The 22,206-nt window shown below is 37.4% G+C and overlaps 1 protein-coding gene across 4 annotated transcripts in view; it reads left to right on the top strand.

The window, feature by feature from the left end:
- Nucleotides 1-2,862: 2,862 nt before the first annotated feature.
- Nucleotides 2,863-22,206, top strand: part of ldah (lipid droplet associated hydrolase) — a 36,004-nt gene continuing 16,660 nt past the window's right edge. The window contains exons 1-4 of one of the 4 annotated variants that reach the window (XM_079459076.1): nucleotides 2,863-3,066; nucleotides 3,856-4,044; nucleotides 11,129-11,263; nucleotides 18,797-18,966. In XM_079459076.1, the coding sequence (XP_079315202.1) occupies nucleotides 3,885-4,044; nucleotides 11,129-11,263; nucleotides 18,797-18,966 (465 nt within the window). In that variant the 5' untranslated portion in view covers nucleotides 2,863-3,066; nucleotides 3,856-3,884. Of the gene's footprint in view, nucleotides 3,067-3,768; nucleotides 4,045-11,128; nucleotides 11,264-18,796; nucleotides 18,967-22,206 lie in introns of all 4 variants that reach the window. The other 3 variants (XM_079459078.1, XM_079459077.1, XM_079459079.1) reach the window with 3 other exon arrangements.

Genomic DNA, 22,206 nt, shown 5'->3' with positions numbered 1-22,206 from the left:
CTGACTGAGCAAGAGATTACAGACATGGCACACTTATGAGGACTGAGTGAATCTTTTTCTGTGTGTGCAGATGGAACTGAAACATTTCCAAGATGTGGGAAGCTGTTCAAGACCAGACCAGTTCACTTTACCTCACTTTCGGTTTACTTGCAAATGTATTTATAATTCAATTAAATTCTTAATATTAAATTGTTATGTGTCTGATGAAACCGTCGACACTTTTACCTAAAAAACAGGTAACTCTTGACAGATTTGGACTCTAAACGTAATCACATTAAAAATTATTTAACAAAACCACACTGCTAATGTTTTCACTTGATCATCTTTCTAAGTATATCTGATATCCTAGTAAGTTGTGTCACATATAAAGTTCATAATCAGCAGAAGACGTGACATTATGCCATTATTACCTCTAGTGAAAGAAAAACAATAAAGCGTGTGATTCATTTTCTTAGATGAAAAGAAAAATGAGGGAAAATACCAAGAGAAACAGCTGTGTGTTTATTAATGAATAAGAAATATTCACATCATCATGCATCATGATATATTCAGGAAATACTTAGCATTATAATCTCTCTTTTTAATTTTTGAACACATTTTTCGTACAATATTTTGATACTGTGTTTTTGCAGGTGTGCTAAGTATTCCCCGTTGTCCTCAAGCGGCTCGGTGAAAATGTGTTTGACTGTGTGTGGTTAGATGTTACATGTGTTCCCAGTAAAATGAAATAAATAATAAAAGAATATTATTATTGATTAGACAGATATGTGAGAATGTCAGATCAGAAGCGTGGAATTCTTGGAGGCGTAAATAGTATTCATATAAGCAACCGTTGCTTGTATGCCATACCCTAGGGCCATATGCATGAATTTGGGCAGGACCAAATACAATAGATGGGGCCAGGGGTGATCTGTCAATCTCTTCCCTCACGTTTTAAAAACTAATTTTCTGTATCTTAAAAAAGAATCCCTTACATTCTTTTAAAAACATGTGTAAAAATGATAACTTATGAATTTATTCATCGAAAGAATTTACGCAAGCCAAGCATACCTGGCTCTCACTGAGTTTGAATGACGATGGAATTAGTGCATACTTGGGAGAACTATAGAAAGCTGGAACAATTTGCCCGCCGTAATAGCCAATTCCAATTATTTTTCAATTTATGTTTGGCTGGCTACATGGAAAAAGTTAATTGTAGACTATAACTCTGGCCAAGTGTTAAACATCCATTATTTTCAGCTATGACACAGACCTACATGTCACATTATATTTGAGCAAGCCAAAACAGCTAAATGAGAAACTATGTGTTTTCATTAAATGTTTCTGTCTGCAAACATTTTTGCTATCACGTTTATCGTAAATGGACATTATTTTAGACATTAATATCACAAAAACAGACTTCAGTAATCTCAAACGTATCTTTGACACAGTAAAAGCTTAATCGAGTGACTACTTGACTTTCCAGATATTCTATGAATAATCTTATTTACATTGACAGAATACAATTTCTCAGTCTCACATGTGACCCTGCTGTTTCAAACTGACAACATTTATTTGGTTTAGTAGGTTTCCTAACTTGATATGATAACTCACAGGATACCTAGAACTTAATAAAAAGTCATAGAAAGTGATTTTAATTTATTTTTATCTTTGATTTTTGTAAACTAGTTCTACATCACTTTGTTCACTTTCAATAACTGACTTGTAATTTTGTGATAGAATGTTGAAAGAATACTGATATAAGACTATACTGCTTAAGCCAGTGCTGGAGACTTTTGTGCTTTGCTTGCACTTTTCTGGCTGTTACAGCAAAAGCAGAAAATCAGATTCAACAAATTTCTACACAAGAGTGGATTGCGTCCAGATATAATACCATGAAACTCACGATGTTTCGGACGGATGAAAATTAGATTGTCTTTATGAAAACTCAGCATGTGACTATAAACGTGCCATTTGATTTCCAACGTTAAAACTGCTGCTACTGTAAAGCGCCGCTGCGTGTGTGGCCATTAAGAGCCTCAGGTTTGGGCCTTACTTGGGATGAGATCCGCACACCGGAGCAGCGGTCCAGGACATCTGCTGAAGTCGATCAGCTCTGAAGCTTCCCGCTGAGAGGTCAAAGATAGGTCAACAGTGGTGTGCAGTCACTTCAGAAATGTACATTGATAGTTGCAAACACAGATCACACCCTGAGACGGGATACGGTCCGACACGCTGTGTGGGAACATTACACTTGATGGGCTGTCAAATTTATATGCTTATTATGCTTTTGGTCAAGGAATGAACCAAATGCTGATTTCTTCTGTTTTAATAAATCTCTTTAATGTTAATGTATGCCATTATCTCTGGAAATGCCTTGTTTCCCTGTACATTTCTGAAGTGACTGCACACCACTGTTGACCTCTCCAAAAATTCAAGCAAAACTGAATTTTTGCGTTGTGTCATCCAACAACCCCCCCAACCCATGTAAAACCATAGAGCACACACACAAATTACCTAATATGGGAGAAGGTACTTTCCAGCATGTTTGGACCAATGATGCAATTGGAATGTGCAAAGTGGACTTGACAACACAATCTGTTATATCAACACAAGAATCAATGCAATATCACACGTGAACTAAACCAATGTTAAGCGGGGAAACGTTTTCTCTGATAAACGAGTGAGCCAAGGCTTTGGGGTTCAACATCTGCTAATAATAACACAAATATTGTGTGGCGAAGATATTTAAACTACACTCGTGTTGTTCTACACTTATTTAGCATACACTTATTATACGTGAACATTAAGACAAGACCAGTTAAAAATGTAGAACATATTATGGTTAACTTGCTAAATAAAAGAGTACAGCATGCACTACTTGGAACACTTTGCACAGGCTACAGTAGGGGGCGATAGCGCTCCGTTTGTTTGCAGCCTTGAGAGGAGAAGAAGAGACACAGTAGGAAGTCATCTCTCCACTGGTTTTTAATGATACCTGCTAACACAAGATAACCGGTAAATGTCATTAAATCTCTTTTCACAAACCTTTCCGCTGACAAAAACCCACAAGAAAAGCATCTGTAGGTAAGAAAAGTACCTTCCGTGCCACATAACTTCTCTAACCATTTTAACTTTGTATGAAGTCGCAAGTTAATTGAATGAATATGCATAATAATTAAAAAGAGGGCGATACATCTGAGACATGAAAAGAAACTAAAAAACCGAACAAGCAAGATCGACGAAGTTGTCATTGATATCTAAAAATAGTTGTCAACTCTCTATTTTATCTTTTCAATATAGAGTCCTATAAATATAGATAATTGTCCAGAAGAGACAGACAGAACATGATAACTGATCCAAAATGTTTGTGCTGTCAATAAATGTACCGCTGCTTCTTGTTGTGCCTGTGACTTTTATTCCAAATACCTTTTATTGTGCTGAGTATTACAAAAATGCCTTGTTGATAATAGATAAAGGTTTAGACATGAACAGGGCAGGTGGCTTTGTTTCAATTTGATATAGTTAAAAAAATATTTTTCTAAGGAAAGAAAATATAACAGAGAATATGTAAGTATACTTGCATTAAAAATAAAATGCTCGGAAGGTGAAATACAATTTGAAGTTATTTGTTTTTGAAAGGTTATCGTTTTAATTCGAAGTCATTATCAGCTAGGTTAAGTCCTAATGTATGATTGTTGTTTGATGGAGAAGAACAAAAGGCCATTACAGTAATGATGAATGAGATTCCCATACGCTGTGGTTACTTCCCTCCTTTTTGGCTTGTAGCATTCATTTATCAGTTTGGATTCTGGTTCAGCCATGTGTCATCTTTGAAAACTGACCCGTGTATCTGATCTGCTTCCTTGGATCCAGAACTACGCGAGCGTGATCCGGTTAATGTGATGTGTAGCTCGGGATCTGAGGGGCACGGGGAGGATGCATCTGTGGAGTATTTCTACTGCAGAGGAGCAGTCACTGAAGTGCTCAAGTATGGATCAACAGACCTGCACTCTGCCAGCAAAGACCCAAAACCTCCCAAAGTGCTCATCCTTATCATTCCAGGTAAGATGGATGAAGTCTTTGTGTGGCAAAAATAAAATAAAAATGTCATTTAGTACATTCAAATGTGAATAAATGTTACTTTGAATATCTGCTTCATATCACATTAAGTCTCTGCTTTAAGAGAATCATTTTTGATGGCAGGCAACACCTGCATGACCTTTGAACCTTTTCGGTCTTTGCTCAGCTGTAAATCATGACCTTTCTTCTCTAATTAATATGAAGCACCAAATACACTGGTCTTGAGACGTAACTCGTAATCTTAGTGCAAGCTTTTCAGTTTTGTTTGCCAAGAGATAAGCAAGAGTACCTGTTGTAGTTATGGACAATATGATACACTGGACATGATACATTTAACATAAAACAATCCAACAGATGTAGGGAGCATAAAGAAAAGTTCAATATTTAAATAGGACTTCTGGTATGGATCGGTTCTCGCCTTGAATATTGCTTAAATGCTGGAATAACGTTAAAACTGAATAAAACAAACAAACCTTTTTATGCTTGTATGTGTCCCTGACAGATGCTTCTAGCGGTCTGACCTCATAAAAGCTGAGTGGCTCAAAATTAGATATTAAACACTATAAATATTGTCAGTTTTTCAGATAGCGTGGCTCAGGCACTTTGGATCCTGAAAGAAAGACCTGTCATTGTTAACATGAATAAATCACGATTATTATGTTTCAGGTGAAGTGACCGAGAAATCTATATGTTAAGGTATTTGATTTAACTGGTGTTATGGCCTGCATATCTACTAAAAGAGAATACACTATATCATGTCTGGGAAATCTTACATAATCTTTCATTGCGATAATAGATAGAATATAACTTGATTGGTAGAAAACATAATTTACTGTATATTAGACTTCTTAAAGGCTTTATATCTAAAAACATCATGTCAAGAGTTCCTGTAGTGAATGGACTATTAACCTTATTAACTTGTTCTAAACAGTCGCTTTTACACATTTTATAATATGATTAATGTATTTTGAGTACTTGTAAAATTAGGGAAAATAGAGCCTCAACCGCAGATGTCCAGAAGAGAAAGTGTGGTAGGGCTGATGACCTTATAGAAGTTTTTCTCTTAGTGGTCTCTTTTCACCAGGCTCTGAATGTCACTGAGCATTGTGCTCAATAGACTCTTTATGAGCAACAGAGAGCTTGTATGCCGGGGCTGTTATTGTAGAGCTTGTGCCCTTTTCTCTAGAGATAACGGCAATAATCTCTACAGTCTGGCCTGAGGCTCCCTTGGCTCTCATATCCAGGAGGTCTAGCACAGGTGCTACTGTTTTAATAGACTTTTTTGAAAGGATGAGGAATGGTGTAGTGTAAAGACAAGCATGTTATGACTGAGCATGTTAGGAGACAAACTTATGCAATATTTCTCTAAACAATGGTGGATATTTACAACACCACGTAGTCTTACTGTAGTAGCCTTCCAGTAGGTTGTTTAGGATTAGTTTTTTTTTTCTTAAGTCTTATCACTTAAAATGCCAACTGTTTCTTGTTTTTTTATGTTGTTTTAGCAACATCAGGTTAGAAACGGGCACATTTACATTTATGTGTGCTTACATATGTAAATGCCAGACCATCTCACTTCACAAAGGACACCATCTGTGTTAACTATGTGGACCACTGGATGGCAGCAGGTTTGTTGTGTTATACTGTAGTTGGTTTTGAATGTCCCCTGCTGGGTATAGTGTCTTATGTTGGGTTCTGTATCAAAGGACATTAAGCTTTCTGTAGGTCGAGACTGAAAACAGTCATTAAGATTGTAACAATAAATAGTTTAACTAATAGTCTGCTTCCCCCTTCAAAGATATGTGTACTCAAAACCTTTGGACGTGTTTTAATATGACGTGTGTAACTTGGAATGTTTATGTCCAATTTATATGGTACATGTTATCCAATGTATATTGTATACAGAAATGTATGTATTATACTGTATGTGGAAATGAAACCGTTTTTAAAAAGCTGCTAAGCTCTTTATGGTTTTAAAGTTAAAATGTAAGTTAAGATCTCTCATAGTATGTAGAGCAGAGATGTTCAGTGGGTCAGGGATAGATCTCCAGATGGTTCTGATTTATAGGAACCTGCTGTGCAAAGCACTCCGCTTGTCCCGGCAGCTGCATCCAATAGCCCACAGTATCGCATTGTTTGATAATTCATAATAATCTTACAAAGATTTATTTTGCCTTTGCCATCTTTAGAAAACAACCAACCTGTTTTACTCTTTTCTTTCTGTATATTGAAATGTTGAGGCAGTTTCTCTTAAATGATGTGCTTAATAACAAGTATCTCTGTTTTTTTCTCTCAAAATGTTTCCAAGGGGTCTGTTTTTCAACATGGAAACTAATATTAATATGTCAGATTTAATAGTTCATGCAAGTAACAGTCTCACTCCACCCAGCTTTACTGACCACCTTTCATAAAATTTGATGGAAGTTCTACAATTATGATTCTCTTGCTAGCATTCGATGAGCAGGTGGATCAGGGGTCACGAAGGGCTTGCCAAGAGAGGTTATTATTTTTGCTTTTTCGTGCATTGCTGAGATTTGAGGCGCAATGCTTTAAGGAATGTTACCTGGAGGTTGTATTTGATTTCTGTTCCAGTGCTGTAAACCGCTGAACTTGTACCACCCTTCAACTGCGGGACAAAATGATTCAATGACTAGTGGATAGTTGACTGTTCAATTTTGTAATGAAACACGGAGGTTTCCCTATCTTCAAATGTTTCAGGACTGGTTAGGTCCAAGATTTCTAGTTGGCATGTTGAAAGCCTGTAAATGTATTAATTTGATACAGTACTATTATTTTGGCACAGATCTCAACACAGATTTCAAAGGTGGAGCAGCAGTTTAATGTTTAATTAACAATAATGTAATGTCACTGAGCTGTGAATAAACAAACGTTTTAGCAATGTAGCATTGTATAAATTGCAGCCTTTATAATCTTATAAACTAAGATATGTTGCGTTAAAAATACATGTTGTCATCTTCTCTTTTGATTCGTAAATTGTTACTTGGCCATCAGGCTCTTCTAGCTCCCGATGTAGGCAACTCCCCTTTTGCCTTTTATCTGGGATTACAATACCTCTTGAATAGATTGAACTAACCCCGGGAGAGTCATCAGTCAGGTGATCTGGCTATAGTCACCCCTGCAGGTTTGCCAGAGTCAATAAGCATTTTCACTTGCAGACTGCATGTCAAGAGCTAATAAGTTAAAGACAACTTCACACACTGGCAGCATGAACGAATTCCACCAAATGCTATAATGCATTCCTTAATGAGAGGGTTATGCTATGAAATTTGTACACTGTAAAAAAAAATCTGAAAATTACCAGTACATTTTCCTTTATTTTACGGACTGTTCCGTTCATACTAAAATGCAATTTGGTACAGTGCAAACTGTAAAATACAATCAAAATGATTACGGAAAATTCCTTCATATTAATACAGTATATTGTGCCCTATTTTTACTGACTTTTTTAGGGTGTACCTTTTCCAATTTGATTGTTTATTTTTTTTTCCAATTTGACACATTGTGTCCAACAAATGGGTTTAAATTACAATGTGCCTTAAGATGAAATAATACATTTGAATGTCTTTTTTAGAAAATCATTATGCACATTACTTAGTATATTTTTGTAGACATATTAGCTTTAATTATTTTTAAATTATATTTCTATGTTACAAAATTCCTATACATTTCTATTCAGTTATAACCTGCTTACTTTGTATAATCGTGTTACAGGGTTGACATGTTAAGATCTTTCCATACTGACATTACAATTGTGAGATTTTAAACATCACGGACATATAAGGGGTTTAAATTACAAAATTACAACGCACCATCTTATGATACTCTTGAAATCTGTTTTTTTTTTTTTAAATGCCTCTGGAATAACCAGTTTGACTGTTATACACACTTAGAAATAGACATGAAATAAAATTCAAGCAAATCTTTCGATACATTTCCCACCTAATAGTTCTATACATTTATTTTCGGTGATAACTTGCTTTCTTTGTAAAATCATTGTTTGAGGGTTGACATGTTAGGATTTTCCCCTGTCCTGACAAATATAAGAATTACTAAAAAGGAAATAATTTGAAAGAATTTATTACTTTTTACAAAGGATATGATGCAAAAAGTGCAGTCGCTGCATCATTTTGACTCAACTTCAAGTGTAACTTGATGCTTCTTTACGTATTTTTATTGCTTATAGTATATTAATATCCATCTGTAGACATTGTCTATGAAATATCAAATGCCAAGATGGGTGGTTTAATACGGTGTTCGCAGACTATAAACTGTGTTTAGCCATCATGTACACTACTGCTATCAAAAACCATTCTTCATTCATATGCCAGATTTGAGGAGATATTTCATTCAATGGAATCCACTTGGGTTCCACATCACGGCTGGGGTTTATCTATTGATTTAGTGGCTTCCCTCCTGCGTGTGTTTGTGAGTTAGGGGTGGTAGGTGAACAGTCAGGTTTGTGCGTGTGTGTGTGTAACAAAGGGAGAATGTCCTGCACCTGCAGGGCTACGTCAGTGGTGTGGTAGTCCAGGCAGTCTTGGGGTCAGAGACGGCAGGCAGGGTATCTGTTAAATGTCCCGGTGAGCAGCCCTGAATTTATGAACTTAGGGAGAGGGGGAAATGATAATGTGTGGGAGAGGAGTGGATAGCTCATGCCTCTGTCCTTTTTCCCCGGTAGGAACGCCTACTTTGCATTCTTTCTCCCTGCAAGCGCTTCTGAATCGCTGTTAGGTGGGTGATGTGCATGAAATTAAATGTAAGTGGATTAAAAACAGAGAACAGAGGGAAGATGCTTCTGTTCCTGATGTACTAAATCCACAAATATACGATTGACATGTCGATGGACATTCAGTGTCTCATTTGCTTAACATTGTCTAAATAAATTCCTAAATTCGGTTTCTTGCATGTTGTATTAGCTCAACCAAAAAGGAAAAGAATGAAAACGCATTATTTGCTCATCTGTAAGTAGTTGTAAACCCATATGCATTTTTTTTCCAATATACAGAATTTGACATTATTTACTCATCCTCTGGTCATTTCAAACCTGTATGACTTTTGTGTTCTGTCGAAGAACGAAAGTAGATATTTTTAAGAATGTCAGTACCGGAAAAACGGGCCTAACCATTGACTTGCATTGGTTTTGTGTCCGTTCTATAGAAGTGAATGGGAACCGCTGTTGTTTGGTTACCAACATTCTTCAAAATGTCTTCTTTTGTGTTCTGCAGAGGAAAGAAAAGACTTGAAATGAGAAGAGGATAAGTAAATGATGACAGAATAATTTTGGGTAAACTAACCCTTTAACTAAGCAGAGCAGCATACAAGCTGTTGCGCACTTGTCGCCTCTTCCACCTTCCCCGCCCCATCTCTGTGGGTCCATGTGTGACACTGAAATCTTTGATTCCATCTCTGCGTTTAGTGCAAGGCAGCCGGTGGCTTTATTGTGGCAGCTGGTCGGGAAAAACCTGCCATTTCCAATAATAGTGGCTCAAAGCAGTTGGGCCTTTGAGCACGTCAAGTCCCATCTGAAAGAGATTTGGAAACTCTCAGCATGAATGAAAACATACAAATGGATTTAATCAGTCTGAAGAGAGCTCGGAAGGGCTGCTGTTGGCCCTCACGCTTGCCTTGCACAGGCCTATCGGTGCACGATATCTCGGCGTACGCTGCCCCAGCTGTGAGATCTGGAACGGTGCTTCACTGCTGGATGTGTTAGACAAGCTCACACTACAGGACTGTAAGACTATCTGAAATGTAATTGTCTTAGCAGCATACTAGACAACACAATGGAACAAGGTGCACAGATTGTGTTTTGCATGTCATGGCTGGAATACACAACACAACTTTAAAAATATCTTAATATTTCAGTCAGAAAACTTTCGATGTAACTGTCTTTAACTAAATTTACATTTAAGCATTTGGCAGTTGCTTTTATCCATAGCAACGTACAGCCCATATGCTTTCAGTGACCACTGTTCTCTTTAACATTCACCTTCTCTGTGAAAACAACATTTGTAAAAGGTCTGTGTTATACTTGTATGTTACGTCACCTCTGAAGGACACACAGCATCACGGTAAATTCATCACTACGTGAGGCTGTGACCTGTCGATACTCTCTTGAAATGAGAGGGTGAGTTGGCTTTGACCACACAGAGTGTCCATTGTTCTGCTGTGGAGGCAGCTGGGTATCAGAGACGCCATTTTTCTCCTTATCTCCCCTCACTTGCAGTTAACCTTATCTGTGAAGAGCAACAGAGCTACATCAGCAGACCGCTGTGTTTTCTTTAAATCGGGGTTAAAGAAAATGCAGTGCTCTGTACCTGAGGCTGATTCTTTCATTTTGAGCAGTTAATAAAGGGTTTGGTTTACATAGTTAGTTACGTCACGATATTGGTTTGAATGTCTGAAACATTTTATGGGGCGATCAGGGAATCGATTTTTTTTTAAATAGTTGACCAGGTCAAAATTCTGACTTGTTGTGTTTCAAATATTGACTGTTTTGTTGGAATAGTCAGGTACCATTATATGATATAAACATTTATTACACTGTGCTCTGGAATACTTGATTCTGACCGTCCAATGGCGATATTCCAATGTCTGATATTCCCAGATAACAACCGCTCAACACTAATAACACATGGTAAACTGGATGCTGCAAATCATTCTTACAGCCATGGTTTAAAATGACACAAAAATGAAATGTAAAAATGTAAAAATATATTTTAATAACATGTTTAACATTATATTTACAAATTAATGAACCAAATTGCCTGTTCTTGTGTCTTACCTTAAAACCAAAAGTCAACAGGTTTTCCTCATGGAAGGTCTACATTAGTTAAAGATGAGCTAATAAAATACTTCAAATCAATATTTCATGTTCAATAACTTGCTTGCTGTATAAGGTTTTTATTTTTATTATTTTATAAGCTGGATAATGTAGCAATAATGCAGACTTTGATGTTCTGTCTCTTGATACAGGGTCTGACTATCCTTAGAAAAAAGTATTAATTATATATCTCGTCTTAACAATACTTTCACTTTTCCACAGGTAACCCGGGTGTAGTGGGCTTCTATAAGACATACATGTGGACGCTGTATCAGACGTTCCTCAGAAGATATCCGGTGTGGGCTGTGAGCCACGCTGGACACTGTATGCCTCCAGACACTTTTGATATGATTGAAGGTGGGCAATTTTCTATTTGCACATTTATTAAAGGTGGAATTTTTTCTTTGTTAATAAATAAATTAACGTATAAACACATAAAGCAATTTTAAAATTGGATGTTTAAAATGATGTATGACTAGTGGTGGCCAATATTCTCTGGGGGGGCGCTAGTTGGAGACATATTTAACATTTTCAAAGCACACATTGAAGAAATCCCATTATTTTTCTGTGTGAATTTTGCTACAGTACATAAAAGTCCTCTACATTTTGAAGCAAAACTCTGTTCCACCTTGTAATTCACTCCATGGACTCCGCACCCCCTGGTTCCCTCAATTTCCAGCACTGTGTATACAGCAAAGTCAATGCCATTTAATTGTATGTGCAGCAGGTCGCCTCAATTTAAGATCATATATGACCAGTTCATTATACTAAAATATAAAACACATTTAATGCATGGCATCTCTTGGCTTTGTCAAAAAGCCCCTCTGTATGTTTCTGGCCATTGTGACACGTGGTGATGTCATCACTGTTACCATGAAGTCAGTAGATGGCAGCAGACAATGAAGTGACTTCAGTTTTGCTAAGATGTTAATCCTTTGCTGTCTGTGGTGTTCCACAATCCTGTGAATGCAGTTCATTGGTTAATGGAAAAAAATGTCTTCTTGACTATCAGCTCTCTCAGGAGACATATTTAGGTCATAATCTGGGCATTACTGATATTTTGGGTTGTCAGGTAGTCCTGGATGGGATTCCTGGAATCTTTTTATAGAGCGCACAGTAACGTGAAATGCATTCAGGACCTTCGGCGGTGCCAACTGGCCTCTTCCTCTTTTTCCGTAAGCAGTATATGATAGTCCGGTATCTTTATGTATAAAGCAGTGTGGACGTTTTTATTGAGCTTGCTATGTGGGAAAGACATTACCAAGCCCTCACCTGTAATAAGACAAACCACATGCAGATGGCTGAGATGTCCAAATAAAGCACCTCCACAGGCTTGCGTGATGGATGGGATGGTCCAGGTGGACATTGTTCCCGTCAGGTGTGCTGTCAGGACCAACAAGCTGTGGGGACCTTGAAATTGTCAGTATGGTGGAGCTATTGACCACCAGAAATTATGTTATGAACCAGAACGCTTAATCTTCCAGAAGATACGTTCTAAAAAACTTAAAACCCGATGATTTGTGATTGAATACCTGTAGTCCCTGCTGTTTCGAGGCTCATCCAGAAGTCATTGATGTAAAAGTGTCCGACAACTGCTTTTTTATCGTAAACATATGGAATGCTTTAACCGCATTACCGTCGCATAACATTCAGTGACAGACAGCGGATCTCCGGGTAACGCAACAGACGATGCTGGTTACATTATGTCGCACAATCACGAGCTGGATGATTAAAAGTCTAAACCCGACATTGGAATCAAACGTGCCAAAAGATGACAAGCAGGAGGGTTTTGCCAGGTCAAGGCAGATGAAAGAGAAGCCACAATTAAAAGTTCTCAAAACTCCCTATTTGAGTGACATCCTCGATTAGCATCAACGGATGTCTCGAGCAGGGCGGTATCGAAAGTGCGGGGCTTTTATTTCCCGGCCCATTGTCTTGTTCTTCTCAATGATCCATCCCTCATCATGTTCTACCATTTGGTTCACAGATGCCCCTTTGCAAGGAAATAGCAGCTTGCGTTACTGCCCGTTGCAGAGGATGTTGTGTATGAGACCAGAACTAACTAAAAACTGCTTTTACGTTTTATCATTCAGCAGTGTATTTGATGTGTGTAATATTCAACTGTTTATAGCTTAATATGTTTATTTGGAAGGATGTTCATATATTGAAATTTACATTTAGATTATTGTTTTTTTCAAGAATCATATGACTAAATGTAAATGTAAATTGGTCACAGTATTAAACAGGACTGTAGCTGTGTGAGATGAACAGAGCTTGTCAATCGACTTCACGCCGTGTTGCATGCTGGGTCATATTTGTAGGTGGTAGCAACTCTTTTCTGTTAGTAAGTTCAGTTCAATGTTGTTCTGTTTGACTTGATTTTCTCTTCACACCACTGTACGTAAAAGCAAGGTGAGAGCCGTAGTAAAACAAAACAATGACTAGTAAACAATCTCCGAAGATGGCGGTGCCGCCCCAGCATGTAAGGCGCCATGAAGTCGATTGACGAGCTCTATACTGTTCTGCACTGGTTCTCAAACTGTGGTCCACCCACCACTAGTGGTACTCCAAGAGATCCCTGGTGGTATGTGACACGACAGAAAATTTAAAACTGTATGTAAAACATATATTTAATAAATGGTACTTGAAAAGTTTGAGAACCACTGCCTTACTCTGTAATAGGTTACAATGTTTAGTTTGATGCAAAGTTTATTACTTTAAAAGTACATTAAAGTGATAATTTGCCCATAAATTTAAATTGTTTCCTCATTTATTTTTTGAATGTTTGTACCAAACAACATTAGACCCCATTGACTTCCATAGTATGGACAAAAAACTAGAGACATTTCTTAAAATACCTTCTTTTGTGTTCTCCACTCTAACAAGTCATATAGAGGTTCTGAATGAATAAATAATGGTGATTTCATCTTTGTTCAAATGTTGTCTGGTTAAATCTAGGGAATTTATATAACTTGCACTTTCTGTGTTTAAACCAAAATGTTTCAGCTGTGTAACTCATTATTTCAAATAACCTGCAAATTAAAGGGAAATCAATATTTAATTATGTTGAAATTGTGCAGTTTAATCCGTCAACACGTTTTGCTTTAGGTTGAATTTTTCAAAGAGCTGGCTAATTGGTGGTCTTCCTCATGATGCTTTCCATAACACCATGACATCACCAACTGGGCCATCAAACTTAGTTTACAGTTTCTCCTTTGGACGAGCCTTCAAACAACTCCAGGTTTTCGAATCCAACCTCCTCTAAAAGTCACTGTTGCCCGAGTGCACTGTGAATGCCGCCCATTGATTTACTACTGTTCAAAGAGCACATGGTCAGCCAGGGGTCAGGTACAGGATTGGTAATTTTGAACCTACAAAAAAAACTTGTTTCGTCTGGGGAAACATCCCATCTAACACAGCCACAGAGAGACTTCTTTGATAAGATCTTAGAGTCCCAAACACTTGAGTTCCGTTGCCATTTTAAGGCTGGTTGTATTTACCAGCATAAATTAAGCGATATTACATCCTTGTGTATCAGAAAAATAAACAAAGCGGGGGTGAAGGTGGTGGGGTACACATGGCACATTTCTCTGTGGAGGAACTGTTCCTGTGGTTGGCAATTTGTGATGGATGCTCTTTGATTACAGTAAAATATCTATATCAACGTTTTGGAGCCTGCCAATGTCAATAAGCCTGTTCTGGGTCAAGCTGTCTTCCAAACCTACAGATCTCATTCATTTTGTCAGGTCGCGTTAAAGGTGCTGTGTGTTATATTTTGGGGGGACCTGTTGACAGAAATGCAATATAATATACATAACTATGTCTTCAGAGGTGTATAACGATCAAACATAATAAGGCGTTGTGTTTGTATTACATTAGAATGAGATATTTCTATCCACCTTGCATGTAATCCGCCATAGTGTTTCTACAGTAGCCCTAAACGAACAAAGTGCTCTACAGAGCCCGTAAATACATTATCTCCTTCAGCAACGATGCGAAAACGCATATCTTTGTCCTGTTAAAGCTGCCATATTACTTCGAAATGGAGGGTTGGAGTGAGCCGTTGATTGCAATTCGCAACCTCACCACTAGATGCCGCAAAAATCGGCACATTCCTCCTTTAAGAGAGCTACTATTCATTTTCCTCTCTGATATGACGTAATAACCCACTATTTATGACAAGACTATTTAAACAGGCTTACAATGGAATTGTAAGTCTCATTTTTGTGAGATAGTACAAGTAAAACCGTTCGCTGTAAATGGTTTGGTTGATGTGCCCCTTTCACCAGTTATAAACAGTTGGATTACATTTGTCTTTATAATAAAAAATGGAAGACCGAAAGCAAAGGTAGCCTAACATCGACATGATTTGCCAAATACCGTGAAACATAATGCCTTAATTACATTTATCCTCATTGTAACAATCGTTTGCTAGGTGCCAGATGTTCAGTCTGATCTAACAACATCTGTTTTGCAGTGTCTAAATGAACGATTTTTATGTGTAATTAGTTAAGTTTTGGCAACCTTTGACCCTAGAGACTACTGGTGCGGTTTCTTCATCATCTCATTTGCTGAGGTACATCACGCTTTTATAAACATACATGCTTTAAATGTGAACAGCATGTTCTTGTATTCCAAATACATCAAATATTTGATCCCCTAAGCTTACAGCGCAAGAGCAGAGCGAATAGCCTTCTGCGTCCACCCATTTTTAATCAGTAACACCATTGTTGTGGTTGATATTCAGAAACCTGATCCGTGGTTGAAACATGCACCACACATTGCACATTTTTGAGAAGGAAGGTAATCGCTTAACAGCTCGCTCCATATATATGTCTATGATCTGGTCAAAATATTGTTTTGTATTGGACACTTAAGTTGTATTTGTGTTGGCCATATGTTGCTTTTCGGAGCCTGTTCATCAAAAGTTGCTTTCAGTTTGATCTTGTTCCATATGCTAATGGACTTCGTTTTGGATTAATCCTAAATCGTAACGCCGATCAGCGTCCCAGATTGTCACATTAAAGTCAAATTGAAATCAATTGGGGCACAAAATCCTAGCTTTGTACATGAGTTCACATTCCAAAACAAAATAAATGCTTTTCTGTGCGATCGAGTGTTAAATATAGTATTTGTTTGAACGTGCATAAATACGCTTGTACTTATAGTACGTGCTGTAACGCATTTTTGACGTTATGCCCACAAACTGTTGTAAAACGTAGTTCTTTAATCTCTTCCGAAATACTTGAATGTGTGTTTAACATGTAGTATAGTCTTAACTGTTCATGAGGTAATCCTGAGGGGGCACTTGGTGTGTGGACTTCAGTCGTTTTTGTGTTTGGGCTCTGAGCTCACAGTGCCCCTCTGTGCTGGTAGATAAACATGCACAGCCCCTTTGTAGGCAAACCGGAGTGGGAACCTTCAGAAAAATATCAAGATCAGATTTGGAAAATGGGAAATGAGGGGTAAGAAGTGGTTAGGGAGAGCTAAATATGTGTGCATGCACAGGTCAGTGCCTTCACAGCACAGTGCCTGATCTCACTCAGAATCATGAATAGACTTGGATTGAGGGCCTGTCGGTGTATTTGGCTTTAAAGCAAATATAGGTTGAATAGTTGTTTTTAAGTGTGCGCAGTAGATTTTCAGAGAATGACCTACTAAAAATTCAATCTTGATATTAAACCACAGTACTTGTCATAACAAGCAATATATACGCACACAACTTAAACAATGTTAGAGTCCTATTGATATCAAATCTGGTTGCTTTATAAGCAGTTTTCATTTCTAATCTATAGTTTTCATATCTGTATTCCACAGATACCTAACAATTAAATGCAGGATAATGTCTGTACAGGGAAGATTTGGATAATAAAACTAAGGACATTGTATTTGATCTGGCTCACTGCACAGCTGCCTACCGAATAAATTGAGAGTCTAATATAAATGTAATAATGATCTGAGTTCAATACAGAAATCATTGACCCTAGAAAGTGATCGACTGGCAGTTTTCCACAGTTTTTTTCGAAGAACTACATTGGCCGACACAGCACTAAGATGTCATTTCGCTTCTTTGCCGAAGCAAATAATGTATTTAAGAAACGCGCTCTTTAGAGCAGTTTGTCCGTTTAGGGCTATACTGTAGAAACAACACCTAAGGGGACCCCGCAATGTATGTACTGTAGATAGAAATAGCTCTATTTCTAATTTACTCTACAGTAAATTCTAAGGTAATAAAAACATAACTCTTCATTATGTAAGGTCTTTATACACATCTGAAGGAATTTATGTATATTATATTGCATTTCTGTTAAAAGATACATTGAACCATTACGTTGATATGGAATATTTTAAATGGACCGAATACAATTTTACACATTTCTTGAAATTTCAAGATCGACTATTTGTGCAATTTCTAATCACAAAAGAATAGTGTAATCCGAAGACTTAATTTAAGAAATACTGTCACACTTTTCCTAGCTGCGCTTTATCCTCTTTTGATACAACTGCCACGTGACCTGCAGTGTCAGAATAAAAAACAATTCCTTGTTGTTTGTTGTTGATAGGTGATACATATTGCTGTAAAGATTCGCTTTCACTTTCCTATAAAATTCTGAATATTTAAGCTACGTATGTTGCTCATGAAACAGAGTTTTGAATTTTGCAGTATCTCAGAACTTGAGCGGCCCTTTTTATCTTGCCTTTCTTATCTTATCATCCTTTCACTGGTATTTTATTCAATAAAAGTGATTTAGGGTTTAAAACTTTTTAAATGGTTTTCATTGGTACCTCCTTTCTTCCCCTTCCTTTTTATGTCTCCTTCATGTGCCTCTGATCCTTGAGGTCACACGCGCTCCTTTGGTCTTATTGGTCTCCCTCCTGCTTCTCTTTCTTTTCCATTTACAATAAGTTCATGTGTAAGCTCTTTGTCAGGAAAAGATTGAAATTGAACGTTCATTGTATGAAATAAAGTTTTGGACATTCTTCCATGAATACAGCTCCAAAAAAAAATTGGAACGACGCGAGGGTAAATAAATGCTGACAGATTTAAATTTTTGAGTAAACCGTTGCTTTAATTCAAACCAAAATGCACAGAAAGACAGTTGTCACTGGTTCAGAATGTGTTCATTTGTCTTTCAACAGTAATCCAATTCCAGAAAACTTAAAGAGACCCTCAGGATTTGTTTCACGCTCACAGCAGGTTTCATTATAAAACTGGTCTAAGTAATTAGCCATGTGCAACCATGTCAGCTGGGATATATCTATTATTTTAGTAAGAGAAGAGGTTGCGGTGCACTCCAGAAACCATATATTGTGAAATGTCTCATGAAGGAGCACTTTGTCTATTTACTTCTTGAAGCTAATATGAATTATTTCTCTCTCCCTTCTGGTACTCCCATCTCCCAGTGTCTCATCATCAACAATTCTGCTCTCATAACTCATCACTTGGATAACCACCTCCATCTCACCCAACAAAGTTTAGCTTCTCTTCTGTCCTTTTCTCTTTTGTCTCTGCACCCTCTCTCTGTAACTCTTTCTCTTTTCTTAGGTTAACAGTGTTGAATTGCGGTTAATAAAGTCTGCCAAGCGCTATCAGGATCTCCAGTTACCGGAATTGTTCAATAGAGCGTAATTTTACTCCTTTCCAAAGAAATAATGAGGAACAAGATCAAGATGTTAAAAGTGAACTTCTCACATGGAGCGCTTACCAGTTTAAAGTGCCTTCTGGGGTCTCTGCAATTTATACGTGTGAGCTGTATTCGGAGGTTTCCAATTAATGAAACAAGGCACATTTGCATACTTATATTGTTGTCACGATTGTAGATCATTATGCACGTTTTGGTCAAAATCTTGGCCATCTCGTAATGTTTGATGTTTGTTCTTGTTTTAAAGATGCATCTGTTGCTGAGAAGGGGGACGTTTTCGGGCTCGATGGACAGATTGAACACAAGCTGGCCTTCCTTCGGAAGCATGTACCTCGAGAGACACTTCTGCTGCTGATTGGTCACTCCATCGGCTGCTACATCATCCTGGAGATGATGAAGAGAGACCCTGAGCTGAAGGTATTTTTATCATGAAAGCAAATCCATTAAACTAATACATTTTTGCTTTAAGAATGCATTGTTTTGAACTATAGACATTTTCATCAAAAGTGCATTCATATTTTAATTAAATTAATAATTGTATACATACATTATAATATGTACAGTGAATAATTTTTACAAATACATTCAAAAATATTAAATACAATAAATAAAACATTCATTTATTTTGCAGGTAAAGAATTGAATTTAGAATAAAAACATTTTAGATTGTATTCATTTAGAAAAGAAAGAGATTATTTAACAAATTTGGATTTTAATAAATTATTTATTCATTAATAATCCATGATCACAGATTATTTAATTAATAACTGTAGACTGTTTCATCGGACCCACGCTGGCCTGAAGTTAACTTTCGGTCTATTTATAGTTGAAATTTATTTTATATTTAATTTATATTAATAATAATTCATATTCATATTTAATTGAATATTAATTGTATTCAAGTAATTTAAGTAACTCCTCAGCAGTTATTCACTTTTTGCAGTGGTCTCCCGTAAGTAAAGTTTGGGCCACATAAAGTTTGTTTGTTGTTGTCTCTGAAACCATCTATTCATTTGCCTGCCATGTCACTTTGCCAGTGCAGGAGGTTCATAATATAGAACCTTGTGAAAATATTCAAGAATTTAGTTTGAGTATAAAGTATTCAAGATCTAAAAGTTTATGAAAGTTGCCAGTGCACAGGAGTAATTCTTGGTACTGTGAACTACGGTGGATGTGCTTTACAGCTGTGTCAGAATTGCTCCTTTAAACGTCTTATTTTAAACAAGTTAATTAAAATAGGCTCCTGACTATTTACCCATTCTCTGTTTTAATGCCCATCTGTTGATTCTTTCTGGTTTACCGCGTGAAACGGTACAAGTAATGACTACCACCTTCTGCAGAACCTCCAGAGACCACCTCTGTGATTTGCAAGTTTGGCATCGCAGGACATGCTGCCAAAACACGGTCATTGTATGCAATACCTGAGAGCGCAATGAGACAACGCCAATCATTATGACACTTCCTCACGGAAAAGAACCCTGATTTTCTTTCTCCCTCTGGGGTTTTCCTGCTCTTAGAATGTGCTGTTTATCATTTTTGTATTTCTCTCTACCCACAGATCTTTCCCCCTCTCTCACCCAGTCCAGTTTTTTTAGTTATTCCCCTCACTAAAGAGGTGTGTTTTCCTTCTGGCAAAGGGAAATGAGTTTAAGCTCCGTTAATGGGGCCCGCGGAGTTATGCACTGCTTTCCTCGCAGTGCTAAAGATCTGTATCATTATTATGGTGATAAAAATATGTTCTGATACTTCTGGAAACAATCCTCGTGCACTCTTGTGGAAAACATTTAGTCGAAATTTTAAATTGTCATTTTAAAACAAGCTACAAAGCTGGGCTTGTTTTATTCTCTCTTTGTGATTTTTCCATCCCATTCCGGACATCAGGTTGCATTTTCACACATACTTAAAACATCATTTTAGAAATCCCCTTACATTAAACTATGAAAAATACTTTTTTCAGGTCATTAAAATGTTTTTTTGTCTCTTTCAGACTTCAGAATGCCTAGTTAAATCTATGATGTATTCAGATACGTCGTGGGTCAAAGACCAAAACATGCACGAGCGTAGAAAAAGATTTCCTGTCTCGCTGCAGATTGTCGGCTGCCAGGAAGCCAACCTGGCGATCATGCCTGGTAACATATGATGTGTGATAATCACAAACTGTTACTAAGGGCTCTAGATATTTATTTTGGAGTGGAAGAGGACCAGTTAAGTCGATAGAAATGATGGTAGGGGATCCACTGTGCTTCTGGTGAAGAATGGCTGCAGATTTTAGCCTCGGACCAGGTGCGCTATGAGGTGGGAAACCTTCCTAACACATTGCCAAGTTTGGAGTTTAGAGATCTACTACACCTGGAGGGGCTCTCTTTTCCCTTTTGAATTATTTTCTGGCTGCAACGAAGCGACTCCGTAGACTGCATGTGCCATCTTCAGAAAATACAGTCTAGAACAAGTTTATGGCCGACAATTGGAAACCCTATAGAGATTCTTTAAATGGACAGTTCAAAATAAAAATTAAAACTCTGGCATTTACTCATCCTTCTGTCATTCCAAACATGTATGACTTTCTTTCTTCTGCAGAACAGGAAAGAAGATATTTTGACGAAGGTTGGTAATATGATAACAGAGGCACTCACTGACTTGCATTGGTTTTGTGTCCACACGATAAGAGTAAATGGTCACAGCTGTTGTCCGGTTCATTCTTCAAAATTTCTTCTTTTGTGTTCTGCAGAAGAAAGTCAGACAAGAGGGTGAGTAAATGATGACAGAATTTTCATTATTGGGTAACCTATCCCTTTAAGAGATTCAGAAGTCTTGTCTTTGTCCTCAGCAGAGTCATAAAATGATGTGTCTTACTAGGAGTGAGCACGTGTGTGTGTGTGTGTGTGTGTGTGTGTGTCATGGTATCCTGGGTGGGCCGTCGTTCGGGGGCAAAGGTCAGCTTGCCAGTCGTAAAGTTATTGGCTTTATTTCATATACTCGATTAAAACATCATTATAGTCACAACGTGAGCCAAACAAGAACTTAAACATTTCAGCACACATCGCTGGCTTAGATTACCCAAACAACAGCTCTAGATTTTAAAGCTCCCAGAACGGGCCGTGTCCTCTCCAGCCCATTGGATATGCTGTCAAAAGATTTAGAAAACACATTGATTTTCTTATCTCTTAATATTACACGGCTCTCTGGAATGCTTGATTCTGATTGGTTAGATTATTTGCTGCATTCTGCAGCATGGTGATATTTTGTGTATGGATCGCTGATTCAACTATTGTCCATTGCAACCAATTTTCTACGTAACTGTGCAGTTTTTATATCTCTATTAGTCAATGTTCTCTTTTTCTGGCAACATAAATCAAATTGTATGTCTATTTAGTTACTTATTTACTAAATAAGCATTCGTATAATAAGCATGAAGTTATTGCAAAGTACACTTTACTAGTATCATTTACCAATAGGTTTGCTCTTTATATTCTAAGTACTGTCTTGACTGATGTTCCAGTTGCTCTGCGTGGTCTGGGCCTCTGAAGGAAATGTCATGCCGACTGAATCTCCAGTAGATCTGCGCGTCATTAACATTCCTCCGCTATCACAACCCACCCTCACATCTCAGATCCGCTGAAGTCAGATTGTGATGTTTAAACTCTCCTCACCCTTTCA

Source organism: Barbatula barbatula, assembly GCF_947034865.1.
Source record: "Barbatula barbatula genome assembly, chromosome: 6".
NCBI classification, from domain to species: Eukaryota; Metazoa; Chordata; class Actinopteri; order Cypriniformes; family Nemacheilidae; genus Barbatula; species Barbatula barbatula.
Note: the sequence above shows the minus strand (reverse complement) of the source record. Positions and strands in the feature narration are given on the sequence as shown.